The 20,458-nt window shown below is 39.8% G+C and overlaps 1 protein-coding gene across 1 annotated transcript in view; it reads left to right on the forward strand.

Moving 5' to 3' along the window:
- Positions 1-20,458, forward strand: part of NUP210 (nucleoporin 210) — a 68,497-nt gene that overhangs the window by 1,090 nt on the left and 46,949 nt on the right. Inside the window, exons 2-7 of the mRNA XM_063348126.1 lie at positions 8,757-8,893; positions 9,689-9,820; positions 14,431-14,527; positions 17,165-17,315; positions 19,032-19,164; positions 19,993-20,151. Of these exons, the coding sequence (XP_063204196.1) occupies positions 8,757-8,893; positions 9,689-9,820; positions 14,431-14,527; positions 17,165-17,315; positions 19,032-19,164; positions 19,993-20,151 (809 nt within the window). The remainder of the gene's footprint in view (positions 1-8,756; positions 8,894-9,688; positions 9,821-14,430; positions 14,528-17,164; positions 17,316-19,031; positions 19,165-19,992; positions 20,152-20,458) is intronic.

The raw sequence follows: 20,458 nt of genomic DNA on the forward strand, positions 1-20,458 counted from the left end.
CAACGCCCTGAGTACGTTGCCTGGGGAAGATGAAGTCAAGTTTTAAAAGGTTCTGTTTTTCTGGGTTTCTTTTGGAGGCCTCGGTGCTGAGCACGTGGGAGGTACTTCTGGCTGGAGCCCCCGTCCCGCCAGGCACAAGGCTCCCAGGAGGCAGGTCTGGGTCTTGTTGAGCACTGGGGGCTAAAGGCAAATACCAGGGGGCGTGCAGATTCAGAAACTGTGTCACAGTCTTCGTGTTAAACAAGTGTTACCAAATCCTCTCCTGCTCCTCTGGAGCATACCAGAATTGTAATTTGGATCAGTAACGAGCAGGAGGTACCCACCTGGAAAAAATGTGGCAGTCGAGATATATTTAGGATGTTACTTCCATATGTGCCAGATGGATGCGGGTGGCAGTTTTCAGTTGTTATATTGTGACTGACAGTTACTGAAATACATCTTGTAGGGCTGTGTTTTCACTCTGTGTTGGTTTATTTGCCTGGTGGTCCTACGCTTCTCGACCCTGGGCTGGTTACAAGCCTTTTATCTCTGACAGCTTACACATTTGAGAGCATTTGTGCACAAGAGTAGTAATCAAAGTTTCTCCAAAAGGTGGCTGAGAGGAAGTTACTAGATGAGCTGCATCTGGTTGGTTGTGTAATTTAGTTTTTATATGGACCGTTTTTGGTGAAAATATTGCAATTTCTTTTTCCTTGCTCTAATTTTTAAAGGCAACCGAGTCTTTAAAAGGGTTTGGTTTATGTGGTAAAGAACATCCTATGAAGGTAAAAAATAAACTCATCAAAGCACTAGTAAAATCTAGGTTGTGTAGACTGTCTTTCCTATTTTGCCAGTAAAATGCTAGATGATGCTGGGCCAGCTACAGCCATTCCTGCGTGTGCCAGGTGCTATCCAACTGTCAAAAGTACATAGACCTTTGTAAATCTCACTAAGGTCTACAGATTAAAATATGTAAGATCATGCTCTGGTGAAATACCAGATTTGGTCCGCACGTGTTTCTCTAGTGAGGGTTATTTGTAGGCACTTCAGAACGTGTTATATTGGCTGCAGTTGCCAGCAATGGGTCGTATCCCTCGTGCAGATAGGCTTCAACATGCCTTTCCATCCTCTCCGTCTGCCATTCAGAGATTAATTTTGGTTCAGAATTAAGGAAACTATACCAGCTTTGCACAGAGCGTGTCATCATTTTCTGTCCCGGGGTTGTAAAAGTGTGTTTATTCACTTCTGCTTTGCAGGGACTGGCAGGATGTGGGTGGTAGAACTCAACGTGTGCTTACAAAACCATCAGAAGGAAGCAGTAGCTGTGTGTGTGACTGAGCAGAAGCAGTAATACTCGCCACGGTGCTGAGAGCATGTTTGCTAGATTGTATCTGTGTCTCTCTCCCTCTGCATCCTTGCCCCCGCGGGCCTTGAACTGCAGGGGATTAGAAAGAAGTGTAGTTTGGAGGGGCAGGCATCTCCACAGCTACTTGCTGACAAGTTTCCTGTACTTTCCTGTTAAAGCCGTCAGTAAGAGCTATTACTGGAAGGAGGCCATCAAACTGAAGAAGTTAGGAAGTACCAAATGTAGTGACTTCAGAAGTAGTGACTGTTCCTCACCCAGGATTTGTAAAATGATGGGTGGGTTTGCGTGCAGGACAGCAGGGATTTGGAATGGAAATGGTGAGATTCAGGCCCTTTGTGTCTGGAGAGCGGACAGAGGTTGTGTAATATAGGTGATGGGAAGGTTAGAGGTAGTGTATGAAAGCTGTGGTCATCTTACAGCAGCATCTGTCTTCAAAATACATCCTTTGAGTACCTAAGGGACTTCATTACTCATCTCAAACATTCTAAATTCATACCTGAGTGTCCAATTTCATGAAAAATCAGCATGTTGTGACCTTATTTCTTTCCCATTTCCCTTTGGACCTTCAAGTTTACCTCTGAAAGCAGGAGATTTTCAAAGTGATTGTAGTGGTGTTTGAGAATTCCAGTGATGCAAAGGGAAAAGGTCAAATTTTATCATCATCCCAGCAGATTGGGAGCAATGATAAAGTTAGAAGCATGGCTTTAAAGTATTTTCTGATTTTCAAGATGCTCGTGTCTTCTGCAGTTTGGATTGCCTTTATGTTAAAATTATTTTTTGGTAAAAGCTTTGTTTTCAAAGCATACAGTGTTCCCGTCTGTAAATATTGTATGTGGTACTATCTTCAGGGGTAAAACACAGTCTGTGCGGATATATTTAGCATTTAAATTACAGCTGTATTTATCTTTTAATTACCTTAATCCAGAAATTACACCTGGGAGAATGAAAGCATTCAGAAACCGACTTCTTGAAATCTGCCTTACCATAATAATCCTTTTTGGTGGGGAAGAGGGGAAACACACAAAGCAAAAAAACCCACAACATTTTTCTTCAAGGTATATGGCATGATGCAGAGTATTTATAGCAGAAATCATATGTAACGTATGAATATGCTTATGCATCTCTAACATTATTTCATATCTTGTAGAATTGAGATATGTGGTGAGATCTGGTGGAAAGTTTAAGCTTCAGGAGTTAGCTTTGAGAAATAAAACCGATTGAATTGGACCCATTGAAGTGAGAGGGTTTGCTATGGCAAGGTTACAGGTGTAGGAAACTGTTCAAAATGTGATAATCGCCCTGTACAATGTTGTTCATTGCAAATATAATGAAAGAGAGTTTATTGCGCCTTAAATAAAAGGCTTTCTGTGTGCTACTGAAGCCGTCACTGACAAGGTTCCATAAAGCTGATTGCCCTTGCAAGAAGAGCAGGTGGCAGAGTGCTGCAGTGAGAGATCAGTGGCTGAGCGGTGTTTGTGCTGCGTCATGCACAGGTACTTCCAGAGAACCCAAAACCTGTACACAGCTCTGCTGGCAGAGCTTGTTTTCTAGCTCCTTATCTTGTCATGTTTCTGAATTCGTCTTATCACTCCATGGGATGTATGTGGTGGCTTATGCGTTTTAAAAATGTATATTAAATAGAGTGTTGCTGATGGAGGTCTGTTACTTTGCTGTAAGACTGATAGTCTCACCTCTGATAATCTGCAGGTATTGCTGTTGCTCTTTCCTGGATTACCCATTTTACTGTGGGTCTAAAAAACCCTGTCTTTGACTCTCACTGAAAAATGTCTTGTGTGAGATACTGACTGTTAATTTCCATATTGTGAAATGACATCTTCAGTAATGATTGTTATCCCCTGCTATCCTTATGCCTTTCTGTGGTTCTCACCTGCTCTGCATTTCCTACTTATAAGGCCATTAGAGCAGGCAGCAAAATGTTCTCCCTCTCTCTGGGAGGTGCCTGTGCTGCTGAGTGCTGGGGAGACTGGTGGCACTGCTGCTTTCCTCCCAGCATGGCTTTAGGCTCTTGTAGAGACCAGAAGGAGCTCAGAATTGGGTTGGGATATCCTTGTTGGTAAAGGCTGTGCTGCTGTGGCTCAGAGCTGTGTTACCTGAGTGTGTTGGCTCAAAACAGAGCAAGTAGCATGAGACTACGGCATGGATGTTCTGTCAAAGTTGAAGAGGTGGAAGAAATGATCGTGGTTTTTTTTCTCTTAGCTGATGTGTCAACCTGCAGTGCAGGTTTACTGTTGAAAAATCTTTTTCTGAATCTGAGCATAACCTGCCTGGGAAGGACAGAAAGAGTGGGACTGTTGTTGCTTTGGGGCAGCTCTCATTGCTGAACACCCAAGAAATGTTTTGAGACTTTTGCTGTCTTTAAGTGTGGGTCTCGCCTTAGTAATGGAAGCTTTAAGGGTGTTTACACGTGAGAAGGTTTAACAGAGTGGGTAATTTGAAATAATGCAAAATGTAACGTTTGTGTTTTGGAAGAAGTAAACTGCTATTTTCTAGTTTTATTTTCTAATTCGAAATCAGGCTAAGCTAATTTCAGACCAACTTGTGTAGACCAGCCTTTATTTATTGCTTTCTCTTAGTTGGAAGATGACTATCACTAGTGTGGCATGCCATTTTCTTTCATGCAGCTAGAGAAGGTACAAAGTTAAGCACTTACGGTAAAATGCTTTTGGCCACCAGTTGATTTGACAAAATATCCAAGTTACTGTTGGGCATCTGGGTTGGATTTTGAGAACAATCATCACTGGTTTAACTCTGCTCACTTCCTTTGAAGTTAATGGGCATGCCAGCTGATCACCATCATAAAATCCCAGGAGCAAAAGCTTCATCCTTGGCTCCTTCTGTGTTGCGTGATGTTTCCGTTTGCTTTTCAAGCAGAACTGGATGGAGGATTTTTTTGCTGCTTTTTTTTTTTTCCCCCCAGTACAATAAGAAACATCCTAGAAGAGGATTGAGTGTACAATAGAGAGATAATCTGCCACTGTGTTGTTAAAAATCCTTGAAGAGTTGAGGGAAGTCTGCCAGGCTCCCTCTGTGTTTTCTTTGGAATGGGTTCAGTTCCCATATCCTTGGTTCTCTGGGAATCTGTTTTTTATCATACAACTACAGTTGCCTGGATGCTGCTCCGGCTCTTGGCTCTCTTTTCATTTTTGTATGTCAACAGTGTTTGTCCCAAGAGTGACTAGAATTGAGGTACCTAGTGTATTGGTCAATCCAGTCTTACCAAACTCTTGAAAACCTTTGCCATCAAGTTTCCCTCTGGTTACGTATCTTCCCACATGCCTAATATAAATTCTAAAAGATTAGCTTAACTGCCAGTCATGGTGCATCTCCACAAAGGTGAGGTTTTGCTAAGTTGGTCGGTTGAGTTTAGTCTGAAGAGCTGACAAAACAATATAAAGTGCTGAAGCAATAAGAATCAACAAAAGTATTGCTGGAATAAGGGAATTAATAATATTTGCCTATTGTCTAAACCGTCTGATCGGTAAATTAGGTATAATCCTTGAAGTATTCACATATGATATTACAGAAAAGTTGATTAAAAACCTGCAGGCCTAGGTTTGGGTGGATCTGTAGATACACTCTTGGCATGCAGTTCTGTGTCTGGGGGGGTGAAAATTACAAATGAAATGGAAATCAGCAAGAGGCCTGGCAGTCTTTATTGCAAGTGTCATTAATTCCTCTGCAAGGAGGATTTTATTCTGAGGGAGATAAATATTGTGGCTTTTGTTAGCTTTTCTTCCTCACCTCTTTGTTCTTTTTAGTGCTTCCTCCCCTGCCTTGCTCCTTCTTATAGACACTGGTATGGGATCGAGAGCTAGTGCCAGAAATGCTTCCCATTGCTTGCTCCTCAGGATCTAATTTTGACCTCTGACAAGCCTAGCTCTCAATATCACACGCTGACGTGCTGCCGACGATCTGCTGTAATTGGAAGATGATACAAATTGCGGTCTTTGGTGTCATTTTAAAGCAAAAGTTTCTTTTTCTTGCCCATCTAGGACACAGTAGTGATCCCTGTGTGTGTTACAGCGGAGTAATGCTACAGCCTCTTTGATCAGTGCCTTATCCTTTCTGTGCTCGACCCTGAATCGGATGTAGCTGTAAAGACAACTGGCTTTTGATATTGCCAAATGATATCGAGGGGTCGTCAAATATTTCATATGTTACGGTGTAAAAAAAAAATAGTCATGCAGATTGTTTTTTAATATACGTCATAGTAGCAAACCACACCTCTGAAAGGCCCTACTTCACCTGCCCAGTCCAGGTAATTGCCTAAAATAGCAGACATCCTATTGGTAATAAAACTAAAAATATATTTATATTTAAAATGGTAAGAAATTCAGCTGATGTTCTACCTCCTGTTTTAAACTACTGTCATAGGCCAAATAGTATCTAACCTCAGGTTCCCTACTCCAGTGACGGCTGAGAGTTAACCAGCATTTAGCTGTAAAAGCTTAAAAGTTCCTTTATAATTGTGGAGTCTATGTAAGTTTACAGCTAAAATTTAATGCAGACTTTTAGTTTATCTTGGTTCATTTTTTTTCCTAGTCTGAAAAATAGCCTGTAATTAGATTTAGTTTCACAACACTGTTATTAGTGCAAACTGTAGTGGTTATGTAATACAATACCTAACCATATATTAAAAGAACAAATACAAAACACAGTGAAACCCCTGTTGTGTTGTAAACACAATCAGTTTCAGACTGTAAGAATGCAAAAACCTCAAATTACTAATAAAAAACATCTAATGGCAGAGAATATTAAGCAATGTAAAGAACTAAATAAGAAAAATGGAAGTCAATTCCATACATATAATGCTTATATAAAAATGCCTGCATGCATATTAAGTCAGATCTGCATACTCAGCTTAAAAAGCCTACCAGCCAAGTACAGAGAAAGCCTTACTGGTTGTGAATACTAATGTTGTTTAAAGAAACTTGCTAAACCTTGGAAAACTGTTTCATGGTTGCTTAAGAAGCTACAGAATAACAGGAAAATAACTAATTGTTCACTCTTAAATTGATCACTATAGCAAAGTTAAATGTACTACTGATATAGAAAATAAATCATATTATTTTAGAAACAGTGTAAACCCTAATATAAAAAAAATGCTCATATTTGTGTGTGTACATTGCTTAGGTATCTAAAATATGACAATTCTCAGGTTTAAGCTTTGAATTGGTGTTTAAATTGTCCCTTGCATACTGCTGTGGGTTACTTTTGCCTTGATTAGATAAAATACTCTGAAATTTCTGGGTGAGCAGTTGCTACTGTTCTTTCAAAATCTTTTAAAACTAGTCTTTATGTAAGCGAAATATTGTTGGGAGCACACAAACATTGTGAATTAATAATTCATGGAATTAATGAATTTTGCCCAAGCCAAAAATATTATACTGCTGTGCAGTGTCTAATGAACCTGTACGTCACCATTGGCATGCACAATTAAAAATGTTCGGACTTTTTAATTACAAGCTTTTGGGACCTTGTTGTTTGGACGGTATAGTGTGGTAAAATCCAGACCCCGATGTAGGGAACCATGTTTTTTGTTTCATGGAAAGTTTCTGTGAGAAATGCGGTGTTGGCTGTCTTACCAACTGCTCTGAACCAAAGGGATCTTGGTGTCTTGCACGATTGGATTTGTCTTCAGAATTGTGATTTTCATCGCTTAAGGTTGAAAACAGAGTTTACAATTTTATTCCAGTGACTACAATCAGTTTGGTTGTCCAACCATTGGACTCCAATGGTTAACTCTAAGATAACTGAACGTATTGTAGTATGTTATTTTTTGAAATTGATACAGTTTTAGTTAGCAAGAAATCTTATTCTTCACTGTTTTGAATTGGTTGGCTTTGCCAGTAATAAAAGTAGGTAAAACCTATGTCTGGGGAGAAGGGCATGTATGGTAGTGCTGTTTGTTTGGAACTCCCCTCCAGCTCCTTCCTGAGTTAGAAGAGTTTTCCCATGGATCACAGGTCGGCATTTTTGAAGATCCTCCAGAAGTGAAGTCTAAATCAATCCATCTTCCCCATCTTTACCAGGTGGGGATCTAGTGCCCAGTTTAGATTGCATTTACCAGATAATGCAATGTTTTCATCGGAACTGCTGTCATCATCTGGGAGAAGCACTTCCTGAAGAGCTTTGTCATCAGTGCTTTCTTTCATTGTTTTAATCCTTCAGAGGACCCTTGTGAAAGAGCTTTGACTCAGGATTCCTGAGCAAACAGCGATGGCTGTTTCAGGCGCCTAATTCATTAGCGGCTTAAGCAGGGTGCTGGCCTCGGAGCTGGAGTCCAAGCGGGCTGCCTTTCCGCTTGCTCTGCAGGAACTCCTGCAGGTGTAGCATGAGCCAGGGGTTGTGTGGAGCCGCCACCACCCAGTTCTCCAAAACTAAGCAGCTCATCCTACTTTGGAGGGGTGACCTTCTTTAACTACTTGCAAGAGGTATGGCCTGCTTGAATGTTTTAATTGCTTTGAGCAGTCTGCATTCAGGCCTCAGATGTATATTGCTACTAGCTCAAATTTAATTTCAAGAGGGTTTGTTTTTAATAACTTTTAAACTTTTTTTTTTCTCCCATCTTGACATTTTTGGCACACAGGAAGCAAGAACTGGGCTCTGTGTTCACAGTGAGCTTCCCACATCTCGTTCCTGGAGCAGTTGTGTTTAGAAAAGCCATACAAGTCAGAGCAGGAAGTAATTGATGCATCAGTTTTTAGGTTAAAACTCCATGTTCACCAAATCTTTCACCAAAGATGATTATCCAACTTTGTGTGTTTTACATAGTGTTACATACTTCAGCTAAACAGACTAAGTACACTTTTTTTTTTAAATTTCTTGATTAAAAATGTTTCTTACTTGTTCAGAGCCTCTGCCATAGCAAACATATGTAATTGTGATGTTCTCTCATCAGGGGAAGCTTCCAATTTTTTCAGACCTTTGTTTCAAACTTGTTTTGAAAATGCAGTTACAAGTGGCAAATGCGGCTTTAGCTGATTATTTTGCCTTCTGCTTCAGTGTTCTGTATGTGTTTTTGCTTGTTCCATGCCTCTAAGCTAATAAATTGTTAGGCCAAAGGTTTTGTAACTTCATTAAGTAGCTGGGCATAGCTCTGAACTGACTGAATTGCATTCAGCAGTGAAGATACCGCAGTAGAGAGAAGGCTGTGTTTGTCTGCCTGGGCTCTGCTGGGCTTCTGGTCTGTGCTTTCCCCCTTCCTCAGCCCATGCTCCCTTGGGCTGAGGTCCTTGAGGAGCTGTTGCAGTCCAGCTCTTCTGGAAGAGCATGGTCCTGACCATGTAGCATGTCTCATGTAAATTATTTTGGTGGCTTTTAAACCAGACCTTTGATTTCTGTCTAGCAGTAACTTAAATCCTGCTAACACAACCAAATAATGTTGTAGGTCCTCCACCAGGCCAGAGGTTGCGAGCATAGAGCTGGCAGAGCAGGATGAGCGGCAGTGTTCGCAGAAGGCTGTTGTCCAGGCACGGTCCTCACAACCCACCCGTCTGACAAGTATCATCTTTGCTGAAGATATAAGTAAGTTTTAACTTTTGTAACCACACCACCACTTGTCTATGGGCATCCTGGCATCCTCCAGAAAGAGAGTAGAGATTTAAAAGTGCACTAATCGAGATATTTCCATTCATATACACAGTCATCTTAGACTTTCCACGGGCATGGTTTTTAAGTTGTGTTTGTTAAAGTCCTCCAATTAGTGTTAATGATATTAGTGATACATCCAGGAAAATGGGTAAATCTTTAAAAAAAAAAAAAAAAAAAGGGGGAGCAGTGGCTGAAAATAATTTGAAAATAAAATGCAAATTCACATGTTTTGCATTTAGAAATCTGGAAATTGCCTTTGTGTCTGTCATACAATATACCTGGTTAATGTTTTTATGACAGGTAGGAAAAAACAGATGGTCAATTAAATGTCTTCCAGTCACTAAATGAAGAAATATATAGGGGTTTATCATCTGTGGGTAAAAGTCACTAAGTTCTCTAGAACATGAGCCATGTTGCTCCGTTGCTTCAGTTGCACTGTAGAAACTCTATACGTACTCAGAGAAAATATCTGTAACTGTTCAAGTAGATGGAAACCACAATTTTTAAAGATTTATTCTAAAGTTCAGTGAGGAAGGGAACTGCTTTTCTTGCTTGCTTAGCCACAGTCACCATTTGACGGAGAGTTTCTTAGTCAAGGTCATGACCCAGTTTCAGTTCCTTCAGTGTCTTGAGTCATTGGCTAAATTTGAGGTGCATTTGATCTTGGTGCTCTTGATGAACATGTCCAGTGTTGCTGATTTCATGTGCTCTTTCTGATGTCTCTTCAAGTGACCGGACAAGTCCTTCGTTGTGATGCTATAGTTGATACAATTCATGGCATCCAAATTGTGTCCACAACAAGAGAACTCTATCTTGAAGATTCACCGCTGGAACTAAAAATTCAGGCTTTGGATTCTGAAGGTAAGAGATTAACTAGTAGGAGATAAAATATATATTGACTCTTAATTTTCTGATATGTGCACTGATTTTATTTGCGACACAATCGAATGTTAGAATCCAAGCTAAGTAAAGGGAGTTCTCTGAATAATGCATTCAGTAACCTATTGGTTTTGTTTGTTTAAAATCTACATACTGCCTGAACAGGAAAATCAAACACTACTTGATTTCCAACAACTTTTGCTTGCCTTTTTTCCTTATTTTCCCAGGAAACTTAACTCTACTAGTACTAAGGGTATTTTTAAAAGTCAGAATTTAAAGTAATTAAATGAAGAGCGTCAACTCTTGGCAATTCTACCTCTGGGTCAGGATTAAGAATGTAATGGAAAAAGTCCCAACACTTGTCCTGTTGAAATGTCCCATCAGGATTTAACTAGGTCCAGTCACGCATCCAAGAGGATCTTCAGAGATGATGTTGAAGACCAACCACCTATTGCTTGGATTGATATCCCTTAATTATTATAGATACACTCACTTTTGGGAGGTACCATTTAGGTTAGTGTCATTGGAGTAAGTGCATTTGGACTGAATGCGTAATTATTTAATAGGAGCAGAGAACTTCTGCATTTCATACTGTCTGTAACATCAGAAAAGGCCCATGATGCTGGTAAGAATTTCATGCTTTGGTTTCAACAATGAATTTTTATGCACGCATCAACACTCGCATAAACCAAGTTATTTTTAGGACAACTTCTGGGCTGAAAGGAAATGATACATAAAGCAGCTATGACAGGTTGAATCGTTTGGTTTGGGTAGTTGATGAGCCCATCCTACATTTGTTTGTTTGTAAACCATGAATGCCAGGTTATGTATGGCCATATGTTAATAATGAAAAGTAATTTCTTTCCCTTATACTGTGCATAATACCAGATTCTTGGCTTGGTGTTTCTGCAAACTCTCAAGCATGCTCAATGGACAAATTTGCCTTGGAAGCCACCCAAGTTAGTGTCTGAATTGCAATTGTTCAAAACCCACAAAGAATGTTTAATCTGCATGACTGAAACAAGGCACTGGTTAGAAGCCATAGGAATAAACTTTGCAATCTAAGTTTGGGGGATCCGGATACACTCAAAAGCTTTGAAAATCAGTTCCTCTTCACCCAAATAAGCTTGGGGTCAGTCCTTGGGAAACCTTTGGATATATTGGAGACTCAGTGGTCTTTCTTGGCACACATTGAAAAAAAAAAATAATAAATTCAAGAGCAGGAGCAAGTTTATTGAAGGACATAATTGTTCAGGAAAAGTCAGAGAATTGAATAAGGGACTTCTGAACATTTTTTTTTAATATTCAGAAGGTGAAAAAAATCAAAATAAGATAATTGTCCAGTTAAATGAATATTGGGAAAAATCTGCTTAGGTTTGCTGAAAACTTACACAAAGAAGGTGTGTCAAGCCTGTTACTGCAGCCTGGATGAGAGAAAGTGAGAGTAGATGTTTTGTATCGGCCGTTGTATGTATAGAATATTGGAATGACGTAGCTTTTTCCCAGGTATGTAAAGTTGTTAAGTAGGCCCTACGGACGTAGCAAGTGCAATTTTTTTTAGAGTAATGGTGATTATTGCAATTGGTATGGGTCAGACCATTCATTAATATTGATGGCTCTACTCCTGTGAGTATCGATATATATTCATGAATAGTTTCTTTTCTTATTCTCTTCCATATATATGTATTGTCCAGGTTTTTTTATAAGCTGTATTTTTAATCAGTTACATTAATGCAGATTCCTTTTTGTACACGTTTTTAATAAGCCACTCCAAATATAAACTCGATCCCCAAATAGTACTTTTCAAAGATTGCTAATGCAAGAGAGGAAGATGATCATGGAGATCTTTGGCCAATTTAAATATAGAATATAGAGGGGGGGAAAAAAGTCGTATATTGTTTTCTTTTATCTGTTTAACTTTGCTCAAGTTATTTCATTATGACTTGACTAGAGATGAGTTAAATAAGAGAAAGGCTTAAAGGTGTGAGTTTACATTTCTTTGGCTATGAGTGTGCAAGGCATGCTGGCTTGCTGCCCCAGTGATGGAGCAGAGCATATCAAGACAGGTCTCCTTGTTCCATAGAATCACAGAATGGTTTGCATTGGAAGGGACCTTAAAGATCATCCAATTCCAACCCCCCTGCCCTGGGCAGGGACACCTCCCACCAGACCAGGTTGCTCCAAGCCCCGTCCAACCTGGCCTTGGACACCTCCAGGGATGGGGCAGCCACAGCTTCTCTGGGCAACCTGGGCCAGGGGTTCACCACCCTCACACCAAAGATTTTCTTCCTGACGTCTCATCTAAATCTCCCCTCTTCCAGTTTGAAGCCATTATCCTTCATCCTATCACTACATGCCCTTGTAAAAAGTCCCTCTCTGGCTTTATTATAGGCCCTCTTCAGGTACCAGAAGGCTGCTATAAGGTGTCCCCAGAGCCTTCTCCCCTCCCCAACTCTCTCAGCCTGTACTCACAGCAGAGGGGCTCTAACCCTCTGATCATCTTCGTGGCCTCCTCTGGACTCGCTCCAACAGGTCCATGTCCTTCTGATGTTGGGGGTCCCAGAGCTGGATGCAGTACTCCAGGTGGGGTCTCACCAGAGCAGAATAGAGGGGGAGGATCACCTCCCTTACCCTGCTGGCCATGCTTCTTTTGACACAGCCCGGGATGCGGGTGGCTTTCTGGGCTGCCAGCACATATCGATGACTCATATCGAGCTTCTCATCAGCCAGCACCCCCAAGTCCTTCTCCTGAGGGCCGCTCTCCATCCATTCTCCACCCAGCCTGGATTTGTGCCTGGGATTGCCCCAACCGACGTGCAGGACCTTGCAGTTGGCCTGGCTGAACTTCATGAGGTTTGCACAGGCTCACCTCTCAAGCCTGTTGACTGGGGTTTGCTCCAGCTTTACCAGTGAGAGCCACTTTCTGCTGAAGCATCACAGAGGAGCAGCTCTGGGCTGGGTTACAGCTGTGCAGCAGGTGCACGAGTCACTGGCTAAGTTGACATCTGAGGAGCCTGGGAGGGTAGCGTTGCAGCTGGTCTGCAGCTGCTGTGACAGCCGTGTGATCCTGCAGGCAATGGAGACAGCCACTGCCCTCCGTGCTGCAGAGATAGCTGATCCTGTCTTGGATGAGCGAGACCTTGCATCGTCTGGGGTTTGTGCTTATCTTTGATAACCTGACTTTGCCTTTGTAATGAGGGACCCCGACAGGAGCCAGGACACCCAGGCCCGAAGGTGGTTGGGCAGCCGTAAGGACAGTGTCGTGCTTTTGCTGCCAGTTGGCTGCGGCACTGGCTGTGTTCAGGCGCCAGCTGTAGCCTCTCCATAGTGCCACGATCTGCGTTTCTCCGCCTTGTGATTTTTTCAATTGGAGCAAAACAAAAGAGTGTAATACAACTTTGCGAAGCTAAGGCATGCGTCAGTAAAGAAGATTAGACTTGAATGCATGTTAAATAATCCAGTCTCAGTCAATTTTAATTATATTGCCTTGTGTGTTTAGAGTTTTGTGTTTTAAATCCTGTTTATTTGGGGCGATCTGCAGTAAGTTATATAGAAATGGGAGAAACAACGTAGGCTGTGTGTTCTGTTAACTTGCATAACAAGCATAAGAATTCAATAATACATTTGGTTTGATTTTTACTTTATTAATATAGATATAAATGTCAAAGGGAGTAACATAAATGAAAATGTATTTTAAAATATAGCAAACACTGGGATTTCTGTTCCATATTTATTTGTGCCAGTGGACGCTGCAATTCAGAGCAAGACTCATCTTGAAGATTGTAAAAGCTTTCACTTCAGCAGCTTATTACACTTAAATGTAATCATGATAAATCTTGTGTTTTCAGTCTGTTTATTCCTTTCTGTTCCTTTTTAATGTTTACAATTTCTCATGTTCTATACAGAATCACAGAATGTGTTGGGTTGGAAGGAACCTTTAAAGGTCATCTAGTCCAACCCCCCTGCAGTAACTAACTAAGTTAGTAACTAACTAAGTTCTTTAACTAACCAACTTCTATTGGTTCACAGTTTCTAGAAAGAAGATGCTCAGTTTGAGTTCTTTCAGTGAAGACTTATTCCCGTTATGGGTTAATCATGGTTGTGCTCAAAACCAAAACAATACGCGTGGAAAGTGCAGTTCATCACTGCTGTGAACCCAGGTTACCCAGATCATATCTCAGATCCACATGTTTCAAAATGAAAGATTGTTTAGCAGGGTTTTTTGTTATGTCTTGCTAATATCCAAGCAATGCTAATGTTTTTGTGGCCAAAGGGGAAAGGAGGTGGTGGGTGCCCAGGATATCTTAGGGGCTGGCAAGTGGAGGATGGGTAGCGTCATCTGCACCTGCTCTGTGTGAAACTGTGCCACATGAAGTGGCACATGTGAACAGAAAAGCCAGTTAACAGAAACATCTTAAATTTGCCAAATTCAGTAAAGCTAGGTAGATCGTGAGTTTTAACTAGGTACAGATAGTGCTTCTTTTAGGGATAAGATAGAGAAATTTCCTGGGGGGAAAAGTCATAGTTTGTCTTCCAGGAAGACTCTATGCTTGTTATGTATTTTTGTTTTAACCTGATTGTTTGATTTATAGGAAACACTTTCAGCACATTGGCAGGGTTAGTCTTTGACTGGACAATAGTGAAGGACACAGAGGCCGATGGCTTCTCAGATTCCCACAATGCACTGCGGTAAGTTCGTTTAAATTGTTCGCAAAAGTCTTGTGTCCATTAAGTTTGATGTGTATAAATATTTCCCCAGATCTAGGCAGTTTACTGAACTGATGCCTAAAATAATGTTTATGGGTCAGTTGTTTCAGAAGTTGTTTTTTATAGGTGCCTGCTCGAGAGCCTGGGCACTCTCATCCCAGTTTAATGTAACAACTGAGAGTGTTGCATAGTGATAGCAGCCCAGGTAGCTCTAGCGCAACAACTAGAAATAAATACGTGCAATTCTTGGTCTTCCTGAAACATCATGTGCAAAGGAAAGATTTATTAGTGAGACTGTTATCTCAGGATTTCAGCAGAGAGATTTATTTTTTAATTACATTCTTAGGGCAAAAAAAAGTCCTCTTCCATTTCAGAAAGGTGCTCTCTAAACTTGCAGAGCTTCAGGTTTCGGTCAACACTTAGTTCTACTATTGAAATAGCTTTCAAAGTATCTAACCTTTAAATTAGAACGGACCAAGTGGCTGCTTGTAAGCTAGATACAGCCAGGTCAAATAATTCAGTGAAAGGCAGTCAATGAAGCTATTCGATATGTCCTCTTTTAGACAAAGCAATGAATGGAAAGCACTTGCTTGATAAATAAGCCATGGTGCTTGGTTCATCATCTGTACTGACTCAAAGAATTAGTTAACTGGAATTTAGAAGCGCTGTATTTTGCGAAAACTTCTATCCAAAGATCTTGATAGTGCTTTTCAACTCACTAATGATATAAGTGTTTTTCAGCGTCGGTGTATAATAAGGAAATATTCCCTCCATTTAATGGAGATGGAGTTCTTGCCCAAAACTCAGAAAGCTTACCTGTGGCAGGGATAGGAATAGAATCCAGATTGTATGACTTTTTTAAAATTTTTTTTTATTTCCTCCTGTATTTGTCACCAGACCATCTTTACCCTCTGTTTTGGTATTGGGTTTTTTTTTTAATTTATGCTATTAAGTATGTGCACTATGTAGTTTTACAGTGATGACTTCATTGTTCTGTTCTTCAGTGATTTCAAACGGAATTTTCAGTTTCTATCCTCATTAAACTAACCAGAATTGGAGGCTACTGAGCAATACCTTGTATGGGATATTTTTCATGTTGGACTCCAAGAGTTTTACCTTTGCACTGACACCAACTGGTGTCAACACACCAGGATCCTGTTATCTAGCAGTATTATTCAGCATACTATATGCCGTGGTGAACCTTGACTTTGATCAATGTGAATATGGGTAGAAAAATTCCTCCCTGATAGACATGAATTTGACCAGACTGCAAACACACGAAACATGGGGGTTTCTCACAAAACAGTTTACGGACGCTTCTTGAGTACAGCTTTAGTCAAAACTTCCCTAACATCTAAGATGAGATAGAGTCGAACTCATGCACCAGAGGCTTTGGTTACTTCAGAAAACAGGTTCCAGCAAAATGTAGGTAGATTGCAGGACAAAAAAAAATGTAGGAAACTATATCTTCCTTTAAAGAACCTGTCTTTATTTATATGATGATTCCATGACTAGCATGTGGGGAAAACAGTTCTTTTGGAGAGCAGAATGGTTAACTTAAATTTTCATCCTCAAACTTGTATTCCAAATACATTGGAAATGAGGTGGGGGTAGCAAACAAGACACTCTGCCACTGGGTAAACACAAACTCCCAATTTTGCAGCCTTAGAGAAGCAAACGTGCCGCGTTACCTGAGGAAAGCCCGTTAAGCCCGTAATACACTTGAAGCTGCAGGTATGAGTGTACGGCCCCTACCTACAGTGCACTTTTAGTTCAGTACGCAGTACAGTTCTGTGGCACTTATGATCCAAGTCCTAGTCCATACAGAGCTTTTTGTTTCAGTATAAGTATTTGCTAGAGGTGTGATTTTAACCAAACTAATATTGATATATGCTCTACTGTTAGCACAGCTATGATAACATGAGAATGTTCTAATGGTGTTACAACTCTGCAAAATAAACAATAAACTGTCATAACTATTTATATTCATAACTATTCTCAATATGGCTTTACTGATTTTACTGGGAAAGTGCACATAAAGCCAAAAAGATCATGTGTGTACAGAACCTTTAAAACGTGGTCCTCTCTCAATTTCTGTCCTGGCGTTTACTCATTCATGGCAAATTCTTTTCCTCTCTGTCACATCATGGAAATTTCGAACAGTTGCTACAAGTTTTCTGCTTGTAATTTTTTTTTATAGTCATTTATTAAATGCATCCTAGCTTCTTCATATAGGTCAAAGTTATGTTGCAGTTTGTTAAGCTGTTTTCTTTATAAACATAAGCTTTGGGTCTTTCACGTTAGTTGTTCCACAATAATCTAGAGTTTTTGCAGTCTATACCTACTGTAAAAACTGAAGGGATCATTACAGACAACATGTGCAGTCTTCTGATAGCTCTCGAAAGCCCACAAACAAGCTTCAAACAAACTTTTATCAGTGACAGAAATTAGCTGCAGATATCTTGAAGAATGAGTAAAATTTGGATATCTGGTCCCAGGCAGACATCTTAAGTTTGCTTAAAAATGGAAATAGCTAGGAGTAGATCCTGTTGTTGTTTTTCTGTGGGTTTACAAAGATTGGTTAACAATTTTCTGTTCACTTTTTGGTTCACCTTTCAGTATACTCAAGTTCTTAGAATCCACTTATATTCCACCTTCCTATATATCGGAGATGGAAAAAGTTGCCAAGCAAGGAGATACCATTTTGGTGTCTGGAATGAAAACGGGGAGTTCTAAATTGAAAGCAAGAATACAGGAAAGCGTCTATAAGGTAAGAAAATGGAATTAATCTTTTTTTTAATCATTTAGTCTTATAGTCCTGTAAGTTTGCCCTGCCATATTGTTCCCATTGTGGATATCAGTGCTGTCTTACTGGCTTGACTCTGTAGCCCGTATCACAAAAGATGACGGCGCTGCTCTTGATTGCCCTGAAAGGGCTGGAGTTCAATGCAGTTCCCTAACCCAGGACAGTGCATCTGCCAGAGATCAGTTCTAAACCTGACTCTCTGATAAAAGGCCCTGCAGCAAATACTTCTGTACAATTTTATTATTCCTGATAGTCATTCATATTATATATATATAACTAGAATCCTATCGGATAGGGTATTGGCGCTGTAGCTCTTTTTAAAAATAACCAACTAGAACACCTTAGGTCTCTCTTTTATTTTTTTTTTTTTTTTTTTCAATAAATAAATAGCTTGAGCAATTGGATATACCTTTGTTTCCTGCTGTGCTTGAAATGAGCGTCACATGAGTACTTCGTTACTATCTAATTCTACTCCATTAGGTTCTGGTCTCCGAGGAAGGGCTTTGGGGTCAGAATGCCAGTGCTACAAGGGTGTTAAACTGCAGTATTGGCAGCCTTCCCAGCTGTTCTCTAGATCCATGCTGGCTCTTTCTTTGTAACTGTGGTGACTGAGTTTTTCATTTCACTCTGGTAACAGAGTTGTTTTTTCTCTTAATAGAATTTACAAACACCTGAGAGAGACTTTTATGGGTTATCACTTACAGGAATACTTGGCATTGTGCTAGTATCAGCTTAATACTGTGCCTTAAAAAAAATAGTATGATGGCATTTTTCTGAAGTTCATCTCGTATCTGCAGTCTGTTTTGGCAGATTTGTGTTACTAAATGTTATACTTGTTTTTGCGTAAAGCAAAATTGCCTTGGACTGTCTAACCCATACCTGTAAAAAGTGTTCTATGAAAATATTATCTGAATGTATGTAATACTAATAATGTGGCACTAATAATAGTGCACGTTAAGAATTGTATTTTTGTTACAGTTCTACCTGATTGTGCTGAATATAGTTAATCTACATTGTATTGGTCCGAAATTTTTTTTTCTTGAATGCTTGTAGCTTGGTTAGTGTTCTAATATTTATTTTTCTGTATTAGTTTTGAGCTGATGCTGTAAGTGAAATGGAAATAATATTGTTCCATTTGCAATCTTTTATGGCTTTCTGGTTAGTAGTTCCTTTAAAGCATTCACTGCTGCCAGCCTGCACGGTTTCAGTGAACATCCCTCAAACTGTAATAGAACTTATACAATTATTTGTTGTATTCGTAATTTAATAGACCAATGAGTTTGATACAGATTCCTTGGTGAAGTTATAGTGGATATATTGCAGGGAAGTACCGTGTTTTACAGTAGGGAAAATAAATTTCTAGATGTCTGAATAGTCAATGTTCATCTGTCTCAAGTTTTTCTGTATTCTCCAGAAAACTGAACAAAATGATGCCCATACAGACTTGATTATTTTTTTTTCCTTCAGTGTTGCACAGCATGCACAGAGCCGGTCTCTATACCATTCATTGTCCCTTGCATTTTCCTGTTGTGACAAAATTTGAAATGATAATAAAGAGCCAATTACAGCAAGTAGTATTTTTCACTTATAGGTTATAAGTTATTGCTGCATGGTCCTGTTTCAAACAAATGATCTGCTTTAAATGTGCTTGCTTTTTCTTCTTTTTCCTTCAATCAATAGCATGTACCTCCTGCAGAAGTCAGATTGCTTATTTTGGAAAACATCCTTTTAAATCCAGCATGTGACATTTATCTTCTGGTAGGAACATCAATTCAGTACAGAGTTCAGAAAATAAGGCAAGGGAAGATTACAGGTTTGTCCTGGTTTTTTTGATTATTTTGAACTCTGTGTGTGAATTTTTAACTGCTGCGAAATATTTAATTGTGTTTAAACTACTTTATTAATAATTTAATATTGTTTTCCTAAGCCATGTGATGATACAGCTGTTTAGTTTTTTCTGCCCCCAAAAATGTGTCTGTAAAGGATATATTCTTGCAGGTTTGTCAAGGACATGAAGGTAAGGGTAACTTAGAATAGGAGCTAGCACTATCGTTTTAGGTATACTCTTTTATTCCACATCGACTACGAAACTGTGTCGGACTTTCTTAGTTAAATTTAGATTAGTAACTTTTCTAACAGAAAATGTTTTCTTGACAAATGGATTTGTTCCACTTCTACAAGTGTGGGTTAGCTGGCTTTATGTCCATTTAAAAGTGTAGAAGTTTGTAATTGTTGCTTATAAGGAGCCTGTGCTGGTAATGACTTGACTTTTTTTTTCTTTTTAATTTATAAAAAAAAAAAGGCACACTACTCAGCTAGTAGTGCAGAAGGGAGCGGCAGAAACTGTCAGAAACTCATAGAAAGCAATTTGACCACTTCTGAAGCTGGGAATTAATTGGATGTTTGGGCTGAACAGTGGGATGATATTAGTTGTAAATATCATCATGTAAAGCTAGGCAAGAAGCTCATTTTGTGTGTGTGTTGATATAATCACAGAAATGCTATTTCTACAAGACATTAAAAATACTGATTTAATGCGTGTGCTAGGCATCAATAAAAATTAATCAGCAATAATTAGCAGCATCCAAACACTGACACACTTGCTTGCATTGTTTCATATGTTGCTTTGTTTTATGTACAGAATTAACGATGCCGTCTGATCAGTATGAACTGCAGCTACAGAACCACGTGCTTGATCCGGAGGGAGAGCCGTCATGGCCAGTTGCCAAGTTGGACCAGGCAACATCAGTTGTAACTGCATTGCAGCAGGGACAAACGAACCTCGTACTGGGGCACAAGAGTATCCTTCCTAGGTGATGCTTTTCCAGCCAGGTCTTTGTGGCAGGAGACAAACTTTCCACCCTTTGCAGCACAAAAAGATAAAATGATCTGCATTTGTACCAGTAGTCTTGAAAATCCGGAGCACCTGGTGGAGCCATAGAAAGCAGCACTGCTGTGAATTCAATCTCAACAGAGCTGCCTGGTGCCTTGAAATGTTCTAAGAAATTAGGTTGGCAAAAGATCAATTAAATCATGTCTGTTCCCCTCAGTCAATGTGGAAATGTGATGGGGCTTTATTTGATTTTTATATTTAGAACATTATATCC

This window comes from Chroicocephalus ridibundus, chromosome 10 (genome assembly GCF_963924245.1).
Source record: "Chroicocephalus ridibundus chromosome 10, bChrRid1.1, whole genome shotgun sequence".
In the NCBI taxonomy this organism is placed as follows: Eukaryota; Metazoa; Chordata; class Aves; order Charadriiformes; family Laridae; genus Chroicocephalus; species Chroicocephalus ridibundus.